Consider the following 18,941-nt stretch of genomic DNA (forward strand, 5'->3'; position numbering starts at 1 on the left):
AGATTTTTTTTAATTATTATTGTGCACTTCGAGAAAAAAGTTAAAATGTCGAGAAAAACGTTCAAAAACAAATTCAAGAATAAAGTCGAAATTTTGTGAATAAAGTTGAAATTTCAAGAATAAAGTTGATATACATTTCGACTTTTAAAGAAAAATCTAATTTCATGAATTTCCCACATTTTAAGCCTTTTAAACCTTTTACATTTTAAATGGAATAAAGAAAAATCTTATTTCATGAACTTTCCATTTTTTTAGTAAAGTTTTAACATTCAACAGAATTGTAACATTTTCACCTTTGTATTATTATCCTTCCGTGTTCTATAGTTTTAATTTTTCAAACTCAAAATGAAATATTTTCTTACTGAAAAATGAAATATTATCTTAGTGCAAACTCATTCAACACAAAACCAATGAAGTCAATGCTGTGATGCTTTCATTATCTACACAGCAGTTAAAAACATAAACTTGACCATATTAAGCAGCATTTCACAAACTATGAAAGCAAATAAAACATTTCACCGACCATTGGACTGAGTCCATGAGTGGATTGGAGCTTCTTTCCTCTGAAGTTGGTTTGTTTGACTAACTGAGCTTCAAAATCGGTGATAGAGACTACGTTTACATGCAGTTAATAACCCTTTTTAAACTCTTTTGAGTCCAGGAAGTTCTTATAAACGGAGAAACGCAAGACCACGCCACACTTTTGGCATTTGTAGACGGTAGAAAGTACCGGGATAGCCAGATTTACAAGAAGGTGAGAGAAAAGTTGCGCGAAGCAGCATTTGTTCCTAATTTGGATACAGGAAGAAGAAGCAGAAATGACGGGAATTGCATCATGACGTTCTCCGCGCGTCGCTGGTTTGATCGGGATATCCCGAATGATTAATTACCATGTAAACGGAATATTCCCGATGTTTCAGTAAAGCCGGGCAGACACTGTGCGATTATCGGCTCGTTTTGAGCCGATTTTCCAGTCGTGCAACTTTTTTTTGATCGGGCCCGATTTCGACCCAATCGTTGCTCGTGCCTCGTGCAGTGTACGTGGGGTCACGACGAGAGAGTAACGCCTCACGACGAGAGATTAAGACCTCACGACGAGAGATTAACGCCTCACGACGAGAGATTAACGCCTCACGACGAGAGATTAACACCTCACGACGAGAGATTAACACCTCACGACGAGAGATTAACACCTCACGACGAGAGATTAACGCCTCACGACGAGAGATTAACACCTCACAACCAGAGATTAAGACCTCACGACGAGAGAGTAACACCTCACGACGAGAGATTAACACCTCACGACGAGAGAGTAACACCTCACGACGAGAGATTAACACCTCACGACGAGAGATTAACACCTCACAACCAGAGATTAACACCTCACGACGAGAGATTAACACCTCACGACGAGAGATTAACACCTCACGACGAGAGATTAACACCTCAAAACGAGAGATTAACACCTCAAAACGAGAGATTATCACCTCACGACGAGAGATTATCACCTCACGACGAGAGATTAACACCTCACGACGAGAGATTAACACCTCACGACGAGAGATTAACACCTCACGACGAGAGATTAACACCTCACGACGAGAGATTAACACCTCACGACGAGAGATTAACACCTCACGACGAGAGATTAACACCTCACGACGAGAGATTAACAGCTCACGACGAGAGATTAACACCTCACAACGAGAGAGTAACACCTCACGACGAGAGAGTGACACCTCACGACGAGAGAGTGACACCTCACGACGAGAGATTAACACCTCACGACGAGAGATTAACACCTCACGACGAGAGATTAACACCTCACGACGAGAGATTAACACCTCACGACGAGAGATTAACACCTCACGACGAGAGATTAACACCTCACGACGAGAGATTAACACCTCACGACGAGAGATTAACACCTCACGACGAGCTCCCGATCACAAATCGTGAGGTCGCAAGAAAATCAAGCGTGTTTGAAATCCTGGTCGCTCCTCGTGAAGGAATCGCAGTTGAAGCAGCTACGACCCGATTGGACTCATCCTTTCACAGAGAGCATGTGCAATCTCTGATGTCACGTAAAAAACTATTATTTGGAGTTTAAGTGTTGCAAATTCACATTACAAATCATGTTTTAATAGCAAAACAAAATTTCCGCGTACCCTACGCCGTAGCTTTGCGTTGGTGTAACGCGGAACCATAAATCAGCCTTTAGTGTGTGCGCTGTCTGCTGTTCGGAACACTTGCTGGGACGCCGGTCCCTCCGCCGAGACACAACTTTTGCGGTATGCGTTCTTTGTTGTGTCTAAAAATGATGCACAGTGCCCACCCAATCAGAAACGGTACAGATATTTTGATATTTACTTTTTTAATATATATATATATATATATATATATATACAAAAATAAAATTATAAAAAAATAAAGGATCCCCATAACCTTTGATCGGGTGGGCAGGACGCACGTTTGGGTGGACACAGCTCACCCCTGCCCCAGAACCGGCCTCCAGTTCCAGTAACAGAGGTCCGACGGGAGGATTATGATCGTATAGTGTGAGCAGACGGAGGATTATGATCGTATAGTGTGAGCAGACGGGAGGATTATGATCGTATAGTGTGAGCAGACGGAGGATTATGATCGTATAGTGTGAGCAGACGGGAGGATTATGATCGTATAGTGTGAGCAGACGGAGGATTATGATCGTATAGTGTGAGCAGACGAAGGATTATGATCGTATAGTGTGAGCAGACGGAGGATTATGATCGTATAGTGTGAGCAGACGGAGGATTATGATCGTATAGTGTGAGCAGACGGGAGGATTATGATCGTATAGTGTGAGCAGACGGGAGGATTATGATCGTATAGTGTGAGCAGACGGGAGGATTATGATCGTATAGTGTGAGCAGACGGAGGATTATGATCGTATAGTGTGAGCAGACGGAGGATTATGATCGTATAGTGTGAGCAGACGGAGGATTATCATCGTATAGTGTGAGCAGACGGAGGATTATGATCGTATAGTGTGAGCAGACGGAGGATTATGATCGTATAGTGTGAGCAGACGGAGGATTATGATCGTATAGTGTGAGCAGACGGGAGGATTGTGATCGTATAGTGTGAGCAGACGGAGGATTATGATCGTATAGTGTGAGCAGACGGAGGATTATGATCGTATAGTGTGAGCAGACGGAGGATTATGATCGTATAGTGTGAGCAGACGGAGCATCAGAGCATCGGGTCGGACAGTGTGAGACCATAAATTGTGGGCTGTGAACTTTTGAACTTAGCGATCTAGTCGTGCAGTTTGAGATGGGGCTGAATCAAACCATTTAAAATATCGCAGTGTATTCCCAGCTTAACCGGAATATTAGCAATAAAGCGAATTTTGACTGCATGTAAACGCAGTCAATGACTGATCAGGTGACCGGCAGCCTGCTTCGCTGCAACTGGTGCATTCTGGGAAGTGGAGTTGGGATCAATTCCTGACATTCAGCTCAACAAAAATATTAGACCAAAGTATTGATTTGCTGTGAAGGTTTTCCCGGAGAAAGCCTCCTCCTACTCCGACCTGAGGCATCTGTCCGGCAGATAAACCTCGGCCCGATCTGAGTCACACAAGAGGACGATGATCACTAGCAGAGTGGAAAAACGGCATCAGAACAGCTGAGAAGAAACGAATGAAACAACTGTAGTCGCAACGGTTTAGCCAAAGTCCAGATCTCAGTTTGACTGAAATGTTTTGGTTTTTCAGTCACTGCTGCTGAAAACACTTTGTGAGTCTCGTGTCCTCGTAAGCATTACTTCCTGTTCTGAAAATTGGATCTCCTCGTCCACCTCAGTTTGACTTCTGGTCTTAATTTGCTCTATTTCCTTACCAATGTTTCATCAATTAATTACCCCGGCCAGCATACAAGCTCTTTTGTTCACTCTCATCTGCCACATGATCTTCATACTCGTCCTACTCATATTTTTCAGCCCCATTTTTCATGTTTCTTATCTGTTTTTGCAGCAGTTTGAATTTCTTTTTTGACAAAGTCCCTTTGGTTTTGGTTTCGCTTAATGTTTATTTATTTCTTTACCCACTTGCTTCGTACCTTTAAGTCTGAATTTCAGGGTTTCTCTGCAACAAAACAACCCCTAAATTGAAATATATATAAAAAAGTTGAAATGTCGAGAAAAAAGTTGAAATGTCGAGAAAAAAGTCGAAATGTCGAGAAAAAAGTCGAAATGTCGAGATTAATGTTGAAATACAATTTTGACAAAAAAGTCCAAATGTATTTCAACATTATTCTCAACATTTCGACTTTTTTCTCGAAATTGTATTTCAAAATTAATCTCTAATCTAATCGACATTTCGACAAAGGTGAAAATGTTACAATTCTGTTGAATGTTAAAACTTTACTAAAAATATGGAAAGTTCATGAAATAAGATTTTTCTTTCTTTTCTTTCTTCCATTTAAAAGGTTTAAAAGGCTTAAAATGTGGGAAATTCATGAAATTACATTTTCTTTAAAAGTCGAAATGTATATCAACTTTATTCTTGAAATTTGGACTTTATTCATTAAAATTTAGACTTTATTCTTGAAATTGTATTTCAACATTATTCTCAACATTTCGACTTTTTTCTCGAAGTGCACAATAAAAAAATCCCCACTCAAATATGTTTTCTCCTGCGCGGCCCTGGTACCCTTCCGTAGAAAGTGGGACCTGAAAGGACTTGAGTTAGCGGCTGGTTTGTGTTTAAGGCGAGCGTTTAAGAGGCAGTGCACGGAGGACGGCCCCATTTTTCATGTTTCTTATCTGTTTTTGCAGCCGTTTGGATTTCTTTTTTGACAAAGTCCCTTTGGTTTTGGTTTCGCTGAATGTTTATTTATTTCTTTACCCACTAGGAATGGGTGATATTTTACGGTTCACGATAAACCGTCAAAAAAATTCCCCACGGTAAGAATTTATCATCTCGCGGTAAAAATGATAAATTCCTGTTGATGATGTTTTTGTGTAAAGATTTATGGTTCTGAATTAAATCCGAAGGAAGGAAGGAAGGAAGGAAGGAAGGAAGGAAGGAAGGAAGGAAGGAAGGAAGGAAGGAAGGAAGGAAGGAAGGAAGGAAGGAAGGAAGGAAGGAAGGAAGGAAGGAAGGAAGGAAGGAAGGGAGGAAGAATGAAAAGAAGGAAGGGAGGAAGAATGAAAAGAAGGAAGGAAGGAAGAATGAAAAGAAGGAAGGAAGGAAGAAGGAAAGAAGGAAGAATGAAAAGAAGGAAAGAAAGAAGGAAGGAAGGATGGAAGGGAGAAAGAATGAAAGGAAGGAAGAAGGAAAGAAGGAAGAATGAAAAGAAGGAAAGAAAGAAGGAAGGAAGGGAAGAAAAAAAACTATCCAGTTAAATTGCTCCATCCGGATAGAGTGAATTTGGTTGTGGTTGTTCAGAAGGAAGGAAGGAAGGAAGGAAGGATGAAAAGAAGGAAGGAAGAATGAAAAGAAGGAAGGGAGGAAGAATGAAAAGAAGGAAGGAAGGAAGAATGAAAAGAAGGAAGGAAGGAAGAAGGAAAGAAGGAAGAATGAAAAGAAGGAAAGAAAGAAGGAAGGAAGGATGGAAGGGAGAAAACAAGGAAAGAAGGAAGGGAGAAAGAATGAAAAAAAGGAAGGAAGGAAGGGAAGAAAAAAAACTATCCAGTGAAATTGCTCCATCCGGATAGAGTGAATTTGGTTGTGGTTGTTCGGAAGGAAGGAAGGAAGGAAGGAAGGAAGGAAGGAAGGAAGGAAGGAAGGAAGGAAGGAAGGAAGGAAGGAAGGAAGGAAGGAAGGAAGGAAGGAAGGAAGGAAGGAAGGAAGGAAGGAAGGAAGGAAGGAAGGAAGGAAGGAAGGAAGGAAGGAAGGAAGGAAGGAAGGAAGGAAGGAAGGAAGGAAGGAAGGAAGGAAGGAAGGAAGGAAGGAAGGAAGGAAGGAAGGAAGGAAGGAAGGAAGGAAGGAAGGAAGGAAGGAAGGAAGGAAGGAAGGAAGGAAGGAAGGAAGGAAGGAAGGAAGGAAGGAAGGAAGGAAGGAAGGAAGGAAGGAAGGAAGGAAGGAAGGAAGGAAGGAAGGAAGGAAGGAAGGAAGGAAGGAAGGAAGGAATTCAATTGGTGTAGTTTAGTATTTAGTATCTTTTAGATCAGTGATTTGGCTCCAAAGACTGAATGTGGTGATAGATTTATAGTTACAAAGATGGAGTTGAAATTGGTATTTTTATTATCGTCATTTTTATCGTTATCGGGATAAATGCCAGAAATTATCGTGATACATTTTTTAGTCCATACCGCCCATCCCTATTACCCACTTGCTTCGTACCTTTAAGTCTGAATTTCCGGGTTTCTCTGCAACAAAACAACCCCTAAAAAGCGCTGCCTGGCCAGAAAAGACCACATGGACCTTCCGTTCTCCAGAGACGAGAAGAAGTCAATTCAACTTTTAAAAACGGCCGATGCTGCCAATGTTTAGACATAAAACCCAAGCTGTTTGTTTATCCATCGCTGGAGAAAATACTTTCATCCGAACCCAGGCTGATGTCGTAGCGGAGAACCTGAGGACTCGCTGGCTCCGCACGCTTCCCGCAGTGACACGGTGGCTCGGGTTAGCGTTGGAGACGGCTAGTTCCCCAGCCGAGTGCTTTGCCAGCGAACCTTACGCCCTCACGGTGGCCAACAATCTGCCAGCCATCGGCCAGACGGCCGTGTTCTTGCCAGTGTTGAGATGAAGCGAAGGCTCTGGCCGGCCAGAACCGGCCCTGAAGCCACCGTCAGGACGGAGTGCCAGAGAGAGACGAGGCTCTGGGGAGCATCGGTCTTTACTCGCCTCCTCCGGCCGCCGCGTTGCCAGGTCCTTCAGCCCTCTAGCACATACCAGTGCTCCAGCTCCTCACAGGCCGGTGGGTTTCAAGGCTCCAACAAGGTGGACCAGGTCACATATCTCTCCCTTCTTCATCTCCCTTTTTTGGGGGGTCATTTTCTGGTTATTTTTGCTGTTGTATTGATCCACTGCTGTCCCTGTGGAGACATCGTTAATGTGTATTGTTGATTGTCTTACACCGTGTCCTCACTGCATGCAACGCGAGCGAGCGTCAGCGTCAAAAACAGTTCCATTGCTTTATTTTTTATTGCACTGTCTATACTGGTTGCGAGCGACGCGGCGCGCCGTTTTGAGCTGGACTTTTGTCGCACACCCTGGTTCTATTTTCTTCCTGTCGCTCGCGTTGAAAGCCGGTTGAAAGCGCTGTAGGAAACGGTCATTTCAATACAAGAACCTCAATAAAGTGGCAGCTGCTGGAGGGAGATCGCCAGGGAGCTGGAAGGTTCTGATAAGATATTAAGATATAATAATAAGAATCTTATTAGGGCTTAATTTGTGCCGGATCCTGCCGGAACAAGATCCAGTATTTGATCGGATCCGGCACCTCCTTTTATCCATATTCTCTCGTTGTTTTATTTCTCTTTGAAGTTACTCATAGATCGCCTGTTTGTCTATTTCGGATTCATTTAATCAGAAAAAAGAGAAGAGGGCCCTTTTCTCTTCGCTCTCTCCCCGATCTGCTGCGCGGTGCGTCCCGTGACGTCTCCATCAACAGCGGTTTCCCAAATCCAACTCAGCCTGGATCATTTCTCGTGTCCTCTGCTTTTCCCCACATCCCAGTAATGATCTGACATGCTGACATGTTTGCTGCCTTTAACACCACGAACACGCCGCTCACTCCACGCTGCTCCCTGTTTGATTGCGTCATCACACGCCGTTATTAATTGTTCGTTTTTTTCCCCACTTACAGGACCTTTTCTCTCCCTCCCGATCCTGATTTATGGTTACGCGTAAAATCGACGGCGTAGGGTACGCGGCGACGCGCACAGTTCGGTGCACATCGCCGCGTACCCTACGCCGTAGGGTCTGCGTTGGTGTAACGTGGAACCATAAATCATTTAAAAAGCGAGTTTCAGCTGTCAATCATAAGAACGTGGGGCCGATAACGCGTTCAGTGTTTCAGGACAGAGCGCGTCCGAACCCACGCAGTGTGACACGACAGTCGGACGCTCGCATGCAGTTAGGACGAGGTGTTATGTTGTATTGTTGTGGCCATGGTAGGGATGCAAATTATCGATTATTTCATTAATTGACAGTTGATAACCTTATCGATCGATCATCGATTAGTTGATAAGCGGCGTTTTTCCCCCATCTGAGATACAAAAATATTTTTTTTTGCTTATATAAAATACAAAGGACATTTTAATGTATTCCTTAATCAAATATTTATTTGATACAAAAGTAACAAAAAGACATTTTTGTACCACAAGGAATATAATATAAAGTGCACTTCAAGGCTATTAGTAGTAGCAGCCATAATAGTGTCATTTGTGTCAAGCAAATTTTAAGTTCTAGTTACGTTTTAAGTTAGAGTTTCTGCAGTGTTCAAAATAAAATGATGAGACCTGCTGTATTGGAGCACATTTTCTTTTAGTTAAAAATTTTAACTAACAGTTTTAATAAAACTGTAGCGGGGACAGATGTTTAGAGGAACCTATGTACCGCGTTGTGTCGCATTAAATGTGGTCCGGGCGTAATACCAGCTGGTGAAATTAAACGAAAAAAATAAATAAATAAATAGATTAATTGTAATCGTTAATTTTAATCGGGTAATTTCATAACGGCAATTAATCGAAAATCGATTCATTTTTAACATCCCTCGGCCATGGTGGCAATGAAGTTTCCCCTTTGGGGATTATTAAAGTTGAATCCAATCCATTTCAATGGCAGGACATGAAGTCCTCGTCTTCCCTCAAGGGTTTTTCTGCACGGATATTCTCCGTGGTCCTTGAACGCATCTCACCTAATGCCCATGACCTCGGTCTTCTCTGCAGCGCCCCAGAAAGTCTTTTGGCACTTTTCCACTAGTACCTACTTGGCCCAGTTTGGTTCTTTCCCACTAGGGGTGTAACGTGCCAAGTAGATACTTTTCTGTACCTGGCTGCTAATTATCCTGGAATGCCTTTGTTTTTTTGTGCATTGTTTCAGCATCTTGGGGTTGCTTTTTCTGCTGGAAAAAAAAAAGACGCCCACGAGAAAGACAACAATTAAGAGTTTAGATGCTGAAGTTCACTGCAAAAACTCCAAATCTTACCAGGAATATTTGTCTTATTTCTAGTTAAAATGTCTCATTTTTAGTCAAAAAAAATCTCATTACACTTAAAACAAGACTCATCACTGGAAAAAAACAACAATTTTCACCTGTTTCAAGTAGATTTTCACTTAAAATAAGTAGAAAAATCTGCCAGTTTTTTGCTTGTAATAAGAAGATAAATCTTGTTCCACTGGCAGATTTTTCTACTTATTTCAAGTGAAAATGTACTTGAAACAGGTGAAAATTGTCAAATAACAAGTTATTTTTCTGGTAATGACTCTTGTTTTAAGTGTAATGAGATTTTTTGACTAAAAATGAGACATTTTAACCACAAATATTCCTGGTAAGATTTTGAGTTTTTGCAGTGTTGATCTGAGGCTGAAAGACCTGATTATAAGAGCTGGTTATTGTGTATTTATATGTAATTTTCAACTGGGGCCAAATGTGCGGCACACAAAAAACGTGCGTACGCCACTTTCTACGCTCACGGTCGAATGTTCAAAAAGTGATTTGATATGGAAGCATATGAGGAACTATATTCAAATTAAAATGCATTTGCGGAAATGCTTTTTCATTTTAAGAATGTGCCCGCATTATTTGAGTCAAAAATGAAATTGATAATATATAATCCGATTTGCATTTTAATTTTCGTATTCAACACTGCTTATTCTTGTACTTAATTCAAATTAAAAAGAAAAAGACGTTTGAGATTTAATTTTCAAATCATGCCTCAGCAAATAGTTCCCAATATTCAATTTTAAATCTAAAATTTGAAAATTAAAATGCATTTGCAGAAATGCTTTTATGCTTTTAATTTTCATGCCCCATTTTCAAATTTTAGATTTAAAATTGAATATTGGGAACTATTTGCTGAGGCATGATTTGAAAATTAAATCTCAAGCATCTCAACCTCAGCAAATAGTTCCCAATATTCAATTTTAAATCTAAAATTTGAAAATGGGGCATGAAAATTAAAAGCATAAAAGCATTTCTGCAAATGCATTTTAATTTTCAAATTTTAGATTTAAAATTGAATATTGGGAACTATTTGCTGAGGCATGATTTGAAAATTAAATCTCAAACATCTTTTTCTTTTTAATTTGAATTAAGTACAAGAATAAGCAGTGTTGAATACGAAAATTAAAATGCAAATCGGATTATATATTATCAATTTCATTTTTGACTCAAATAATGCGGGCACATTCTTAAAATGAAAAAGCATTTCCGCAAATGCATTTTAATTTGAATATAGTTCCTCATATGCTTTGAACGTATGTTGATGTAAAGCACTTTGAATTACGTTGTGTTGAATTGTGCTCTTGTTCTCTTTCTCTCCAGGTACAAACAACACCCTCACATGCCTAGAGGACGGTCTGTGGTCGTTTCCAGAAGCTCTCTGCGAGCTGCGCTGCCCGGCGCCGCCGCCCGTGCCCAACGCCGTGCTGCAGACCAAGCGTTGCAACGAGACGGGCCTGAAAGTCGGCACGCTCTGCAAGTACAAGTGCAAGCCCGGCTACCACGTCACGAACAAACCCAAGAGGTAAAGGAAGATGTTCATTGATCTATTCGGTTCCTCCGTCAAAGACGTTTCCAGCTGAAAGTCTAAGGAACAGTATAAGGGCCAGGCAGGAGAAAAATAAAAATAATATTTTAAGAGGAGGAAGATTTTTTTTCATTATGCACTTCGAGAAAAAAGTTGAAATGTCGAGAAAAAAGTCTAAATGTTGAGGAAAAAAGTTGAAATGTTGAGAAAAAAGTCAAAATGTTGAGGAAAAAAGTCGAAATGTTGAGGAAAAAAGTCGAAATGTCGAGATTAATGTTGAAGTACAATTTCGAGAAAAAAGTCAAAATGTATTTCAACATTTTTTTTATATTAATATTAATTACCTTATTGTGATATGATGAGTTTGCATGAGAATACTGTTTTATATCACACTAAATATTGATTATGTACAGAAGAATATTAGGGCCAGGCAGGAGAAACATAAAAATAATATTTTAGTGGAGGAAGATTTTTTTTTTCATTATGCACTTCGAGAAAAAAGTCAAAATGTCGAGAAAAAATTTTAAAAGTCGAGAAAAAAGTAAAAATGTTAAGATTAATGTTGAAGTACAATTTTGAGAAAAAAGTCAAAATGTTGAGAAAAAAGTCGAAATGTCGTGAATAAAGTTCAAATGTTGTGGAAAAAAAGGCAAAATTTCGACTTTATTCACGACATTTCGACTTTTTTCTCAAAATTGTATTTCAACATTAATCTCGACATTTTGACTTTTTTCTCGACATTTCGACAAAGGTGAAAATGTTACGATTCTGTTGAATGTTAAAACTTTACTAAAAATATGGAAAGTTCGTGAAATAAGATTTTTCTTTCTTTTCTTTCTTTCTTACATTTAAAAGGTTTAAAAGGCTTAAAATGTGGGAAATTCATGAAATTAGATTTTCTTTAAAAGTCGAAATGTATATCAACTTTATTCTTGAAATTTCGACATAATTCACAAAATTTTGACTTTATTCTTGAAATTGTATTTCAAAATTATTCTCAACATTTCGACTTTTTTCTCGAAGTGCACAATAAAAAAATCCCCACTCAAATATGTTTTCTCCTGCGCGGCCCTGGTACCCTTCCGTAGAAAGTGGGACCTGAAAGGACTTGAGTGAGCGGCTGGTTTGTGTTTAAGGCGAGCGTTTAAGCGGCAGTGCACGGAGGACGGCAGCTGGCTGGAAGGGGCCTGCGAGCCGGTGACCTGCGACGCTCCGCTGCCCGTCTTCCACGGCTCGTACAGCTGCAGCGACGGCTTCCGCTTCGACAGCGTCTGCAGGCTCAACTGCTCCGACGCCGCCGGTAACGCCGCTGTCGCCGCCACAGGAGGCTCCGCCCATACGGTGAGGCTGCTGCACGCTCCATGCAAGCAGGTCCGTCCATCTCTATCCTCTTTCCGCTCTTTCTTTACTTTTGTTTCAACAAAATAGAAAATAGTCTCCTTTAGGTGTCTTGCATAACTTACTGTAGCCCAGGGGTCAGCAACCCGCGCCTCTTTAGCGCCGCCCTAGTGGCTCCTGGAGCTTTTTCAAAAATGCTTGACCTTTTTTTTTTTTTTTTTTCCTTTTTTCTCTTCTTTTCCTTTTTTCCTCTTTTTTTCGTCTTTTTTTTCTCTTTTCTTTTTTCCTTTATTTCGTCTTTTTTTCTCTTTTTTTCTTCCTTTTTCCTTTCCTTTTTAATCTCAACATTTCGATTTTTTTTCTCGAAATTTCGACTTTCTTCTCGACATTTCGACTTTTTTCTCAAAAATTCGACTTTTTTCTCAAAATTTCGACTTTTTTCTCAAAATTTCGACTTTTTTCTCGACTTTTTTCTCAAGATTTTACTTCAACATTAATCTTGACATTTTGACTTTTTTTTCGAAATTTCGACTTTTTTCTCAACATTTCGACTTTTTTCCCGACATTTCGACTTTTTTCTCAACATTTCAACTTTTTTACCGACATTTCGACTTTTTTCCTGAAGTGCATAATGAAAAAAAATAATCTTCCCCCAGTTATAACTACTATAGAAACATGCAGCATGTGTTGCCTTCATTCTAAGGCTTGTACTTTTCATTTTTTGCGGCTCCAGACATATTTGTTTTTTGTGCTTTTGGTCCAATATGGCTCTAAAACATTTCTGGTTGCCGACCCCTGCTGTAGCCCCATTTCAGTCTTCAGCATTAAACGCACTACTAGGGTTCGTCCCTGCAAAAATTCAAAATCTTACCAGGAATATTTGTCTTATTTCTAGTTAAAATGTCTAATTTTTAGTCAAGAAATCTCATTACACTTGGAATGGAGAATTTATATTTATATAACAGAGTATAAGTCAAGCACGAGCAGTAAGTAGGAAAACTAACTGCACGTGATGGTTTTAAATCTCGCAGGACCAACTTTTAGTGGTTTTCTGCGTAACAGTATTGTCAGTAACAGTATTATCCAGAAGACAATGTTCTTGTGGTCGGATCAAATACAAATCCAAAGCCTCGCTGCACTTTTTAAGAGTAAGTAAGTCCTCTTGCCAACACTTTCAAACCAGCAGTGAGCGTGCATCCTTCTTCCATCTCGTCTGTCGTGCTCTTTGGCATTTCATATTGTAACTGGGGCCTATTTCTTTAATATAGGGCCAATTCAGAACAACATTCATCTTAGACAAGTCCATGACAGTCAACGACGATACTGTACGTTTCAGTTCACTTATATTACAATTCAATGCAAATTCACGGTAATTAATTTGTTGGAAATGATTCCAATATAATTCAGATGCGGATTGAATAAAGTCTTGCTGAGGAACCGGCAGAAGGTGACACTGGGGAGGAAAACAAATGTAAATTAAAGCTGCAAGCAGCGATGAACGGGCCCTCGCGCGTGCAATTTTCACCAATAAAGATCAAGGACTCAAAACCGAGTCCGATGACACCACCCACATGTCTTTATGTCAAACCATTCAAAAGTTATGGCAGAAAGTAGGAATTTTTAAAAATTATATATATAATATAATATATATATAATATATAATAATATTTAAAAAAAAAAAGAAAGTAGGAATTTTTTTTCATTATGCACTTCGAGAAAAAAGTTGAAATGTTGACAAAAAATTTGAAATGTCGAGAAAAAAGTCGAAATGTCGAGATTAATGTTGAAGTACAATTTCGAGAAAAAAGTCAAAATGTATTTCAACTTTATTCTCAACATTTCGACTTTTTTCTCAATTGTATTTCAAAATTAATCTCGACATTTTGACTTTTTTCTCGACATTTCGACAAAAGTGAAAATGTTACAATTCTGTTGAATGTTAAAACTTTACTAAAAATATGGAAAGTTCATGAAATAAGATTTTTCTTTCTTTTCTTTCTTTCTTCCATTTAAAAGGTTTAAAAGGCTTAAAATGTGGGAAATTCATGAAATTAGATTTTCTTTAAAAGTCGAAATGTATATGAACTTTATTCTTGAAATTTTGACTTTATTCACAAAATTTAGACTTTATTCTTGAAATTGTATTTCAACATTATTCTCAACATTTCGACTTTTTTCTCGAAGTGCACAATAAAAAAAATTCAAAATTCATTCAAAAGTTATGGCAGAAAGTAGGAACTATCAAATATGGACCAATCACATGAAGGGGGGGCGCGCTTTTTGGCGTCCATCGTCGCCACGGTAACGCGTTTGAAAGAGAAAAGTAATGCGCGTCGTTGCAGGATGGAGACGCACATTTTGATGTATAACACACCTGGGTGCACGTTACGGTTCGGGCGAAGAAACGGCCGAAGAAATGGCATAAATTGCGCCAAAATTACACGATTAATTGAAAATGGCCGACTTCCTGTTGGGTTTCGGCCATGGCGCCAAGAGACTTTTCTTTAAGTTGTGACATGATACAGGTGTGTACCGATTTTCGTTCATGTACGTCAAAGCGTATTGTGGGGCTTGAGGCACAAAGTTTTCTAGGGGGCGCTGTTGAGCCGTTAGGCCACGCCCATTAATGCAAACCATTAAATATCAAATTCTTCCCCAGGCCTGGCTTGGTGCAAAATTTGGTGACTTTTGGGGCACATTTAGGGGGAAAAAAGGCCCTCCTTTTGTCGGAAAAATAAAAATAAAAACATTTCCTACAGATACAATAGGGCCCTAGCACTGTCAGTGCTCGGGCCCTAATTAACAGGTTTATTCTTTATTTCATTCAAAAATAAAACAAACAATTCAATACGAACACAAATGTTCCTAAATTGTTTTTTATTCCTTTTTAAATAAGAAACTAAGCCTCCATCAGACCCAGACAGCCATCTGCCCCGGCCCGTCTGTAGAGTCTGAGATTCAGCTCTGGAGTTCTTCACGGCCGCTCCGAGCGTGACCTTGGGTAAACTTACTGGGACATCTGCTCCTGGGAGGGCTGGCAGCTGCCTTTAATGTTTTCCAGACTATGAATGATCTTTTTTCACTTTCAAATGATGGACTCCTGTTTAGAAATGGCCTCGTAACACTTTCCAGACTGATAGGCAGCAATAATTGCTTCTCTAAAATCATTGCTAATGTCTTTTCTCTTGGCATTGTGTTAACAGGTTTGATTCACAGCACCTGGCTGCTAATTATCCTGGAATGCCTTTGTTTTTTGGTGCATTGTTTCAGCATCTTGGGGTTGCTTTTTCTGCTGGAAAAAAAAAAGAAGAAGAAATAGAGAAAAAAAGACACCAATTAAGAGTTTAGATGCTGAAGTTCACTGCAAAAACTCAAAATATTACCAGGAATATTATTTTTTGACTAAAAATGAGACATTTTAGCTAGAAATAAGACAAATATTCTTGTTAAGATTTTGAGTTTTTGCAGTGCAACGTCCAGCACTTCTGGGACGAACTGGAAGACGAGCGGACGATCCCGACCGGATCAACACTGCAAAAACTCAAAACCTTACCAGGAATATTTGTCTTATTTCTAGTGAAAATGTCTCATTTTTAGTCAAAAAAAATCTCATTACACTTAAAACAAGACTCATCACTGGATAAAACAACAATTTTCACCTGTTTCAAGTAGATTTTCACTTGAAATAAGTAGAAAAATCTGCCAGTGGAACAAGATGTTTTTGCTTATAATGAGAAGATAAATCTTGTCCCACTGGCAGATTTTTCTACTTATTTCAAGTGAAAATTGACTTGAAACAGGTGAAAATTGTCAAATAACATGTTATTTTTCTGGTAATGACTCTTGTTTTAAGTGTAATGGAATTTTTCAACAAAAAATTAGACATTTTAACTAGAAATAAGACAAATGTTCCTGGTAAGATTTTGAGTTTTTGCAGTGTGGCTTTTGCTGACTTTTTAGGTTCTCCTGTTGATCCGGTCGGGATCGTCCGATCGTCTTCCAGTTCGTCCCAGAAGTGCTGGACGTTGCACTGCAAAAACTCAAAATCTTAACAAGAATATTTGTCTTATTTCTAGTTAAAATGTCTCATTTTTAGTCAAAAAAAAATCTCATTACACTTAAAACAAGAATCATCACTGAAAAAAACAACACTTTTCTCCTGTTTCAAGTAGATTTTTCTACTTATTTCAAGTGAAAATTGACTTGAAACAGGTGAAAATTGTCAAATAACAAGTTATTTTTCTGGTAATGACTCTTGTTTTAAGTGTAATGAGATTTTTTTACTAAAAATGAGACATTCTAACTAGAAATATTCCTGGTAAGATTTTGCAGTGTTGATCTGAGGCTGAAAGACCTGATTATAAGAGCTGGTTATTGTGTATTTATGTCATTTTCATAGAAAAGAGGGCATAGCTTCTTTTTTTCCACATTTCTCGTGATGTTTCTGCTCATAATTACGGCAGAGTATTAAGGCCATGCAGTAAAAAAAAATATTTGAGAGGGGAAGATTTTTTTTTTATTGTGCACAAAAGTTGAAATGTCGAGATTAATGTTGAAATACAATTTTGAGAAAAAAGTCTAAATGTCGTGAATAAAGTTGAAATTTCGCCTTTTTTTCGCAACATTTCAACTTTATTCACAACATTTCGACTTTTTTCTCAACATTTCGACTTTTTTCTCGACTTTTAAAACTTTGTCTTTTATTGTGCACTTTGAGAAAAAAGTTGAAATGTCGAGAAAAAAAAAGTAGAAATGTCAAAATTAATGTCGAAATACAATTTCGAGAAAAAAGTCGAAATGTTAAGAATAAGGTTGAAATACATTTCGACTTTTTTCTCGAATTTGTATTTCGACATTAATCTCAACATTTCAACTTTTTTCTCAACATTGTACTTCAACATTATTTAGATTTAGAAAAAAGTCGAAATGTCGAGATTAATGTCGCAATACAATTTTGAGAAAAAGTAGAAATTTCGTGAATAAATTTGAAATTTCAAGAATAAAGTTGATATACATTTCAACTTTTTTCTCGACATTTTGACTTTTTTCTCTACTTTTTTCTCAACATTTCTCACATAATCAATATTTAGTGTGATATAAAACAGTATTCTCACGCAAACTCATCATATCACAATAAAGTAATTAATACTGTGAAAAAACAACATTTATCCGAATGTCTCTCTCCACCTCTTACATACAACACACACACACACACACACACACACACACACACACACACACACACACACACACACACACACACACACACACACACACACACAAAGTCCAAATGTCCTCAATAAAGTCGAAATTTCGCCTTTTTTTTCTCAACATTTCGACTTTTTTCTCAAAATTGTACTTCAACATTAATCTTGACATTTCGACTTTTTTCTCGACTAAATAAATAAAAATAATATTTTAGTGGAGGAAGATTTTTTTTTTCATTATGCACTTCGAGAAAAAAGTCGAAATGTCGATAAAACATTTTAAAAGTCGAGAAAAAAGTCAAAATGTCAAGATTAATTAAAAGTAAAGTAAAGTAAAAATTTATATATATATCTTTTTTATATATATATATATATATATATATATATATCTTTTTTATATATATATATATATATATATATATATATATATATATATATATATATGATTTCCTCCCTGTCTCTCTCTCCTACTCAATCTGACTCCATGTTAATTTGATTGATATTGATTTCCAGAATAACTCCACACCACAGTCTTTTGAAATGTATCCACCTTTTAATCTGCTCTGCTCTCAGGTGTTGTGGCTCGGGTGGATATAAAGTTATGTATTGTGTTCCTTGCGTCTGCAAGGCGATGCCTCCTCGGCGTGTCCTTGCCCCGGCGGTGTTTATTACCGGTGTTTGTGTGTTTTGTCTTCAGGGCTCGGGCTCCAACGTGATTCGCTGCAGGAAGGACGGGAACTGGACCGGCGCCTTCCGCCTGTGTCCAAACAGCAAAGGACAGTGTTCCTTACCTCAAAACCTCCACTACAGCCTCCAGTACTCCTGCAAGCGGGGACACGGCATAGGTCCGTATGCACGACACTTATAAATATAAAATAATATAATATATTACAAATAATAGCAGTGACCAAAACAGCTGCAGAAATACTGCAGGAATGACATAGCAGCAGTTAAATGCAGCCTTCTGTAAGCTTTAAATATCCACTGGGCTTACATCAAATACATCAAAACACAACAATAAAAAACACTTTTCTGAACTTATCAATATGACTCTGTCCTTCACAGGATAAGTAACATGGATCACTGCAAAAACTCACAATCTTAACAAGAATATTTGTCTGATTTCTATTTAAAATGTCTCATTTTAGTAAAAAAAATCTCATTACACTTAAAACAAGACTCATCACTGGAAAAAACAACAATTTTCACCTGTTTCAAGTAGATTTTCACTTGAAAAAAGTAGAAAAATCTGCCAATGGAACAATTTTTTTGCTTGTAATAAGTAGATAAATCTTGTTCCACTGGCAGATTTTTCTACTTATTTCAAGTGAAAATGTACTTGAAACAGGTGAAAATTGTGAAATAACAAAGTTATTTTTCTGGTAATGACTCTTGTTTTAAGTGTAATAAGATTTTTTGACTAAAAATTAGACATTTTAACTAGAAATAAGACAAATGTTCCTGGTAAGATTGTGAGTTTTTGCAGTGTGACTTTTCAGGTTCTCCTGTTGATCCGGTCGGGATCGTCCGCTCGTCTTCCAGTTCGTCCCAGAAGTGCTGGACGTTGCACTGCAAAAACGCAAAATATTAACAAGAATATTTTACTTATTTCTAGCTAAAATATCTTCTTTTTTAGTAGAAAAAAAATTACACTTAAAACAAGACTCATCACTGGAAAAAACAACAATTTTCACCTGTTTCAAGTAGATTTTC

At 38.3% G+C, this 18,941-nt stretch overlaps 1 protein-coding gene across 1 annotated transcript in view; it reads left to right on the forward strand.

Moving 5' to 3' along the window:
• Positions 1-18,941, forward strand: part of pappaa (pregnancy-associated plasma protein A, pappalysin 1a) — a 272,874-nt gene that overhangs the window by 217,086 nt on the left and 36,847 nt on the right. The window contains exons 16-18 of the mRNA XM_061733629.1: positions 10,479-10,680; positions 11,820-12,024; positions 17,926-18,073. Coding sequence (XP_061589613.1) covers positions 10,479-10,680; positions 11,820-12,024; positions 17,926-18,073 — 555 coding nt within the window. The remainder of the gene's footprint in view (positions 1-10,478; positions 10,681-11,819; positions 12,025-17,925; positions 18,074-18,941) is intronic.

The sequence above is a fragment of the Cololabis saira genome, chromosome 11, assembly GCF_033807715.1.
Source record: "Cololabis saira isolate AMF1-May2022 chromosome 11, fColSai1.1, whole genome shotgun sequence".
Taxonomy (NCBI): domain Eukaryota; kingdom Metazoa; phylum Chordata; class Actinopteri; order Beloniformes; family Belonidae; genus Cololabis; species Cololabis saira.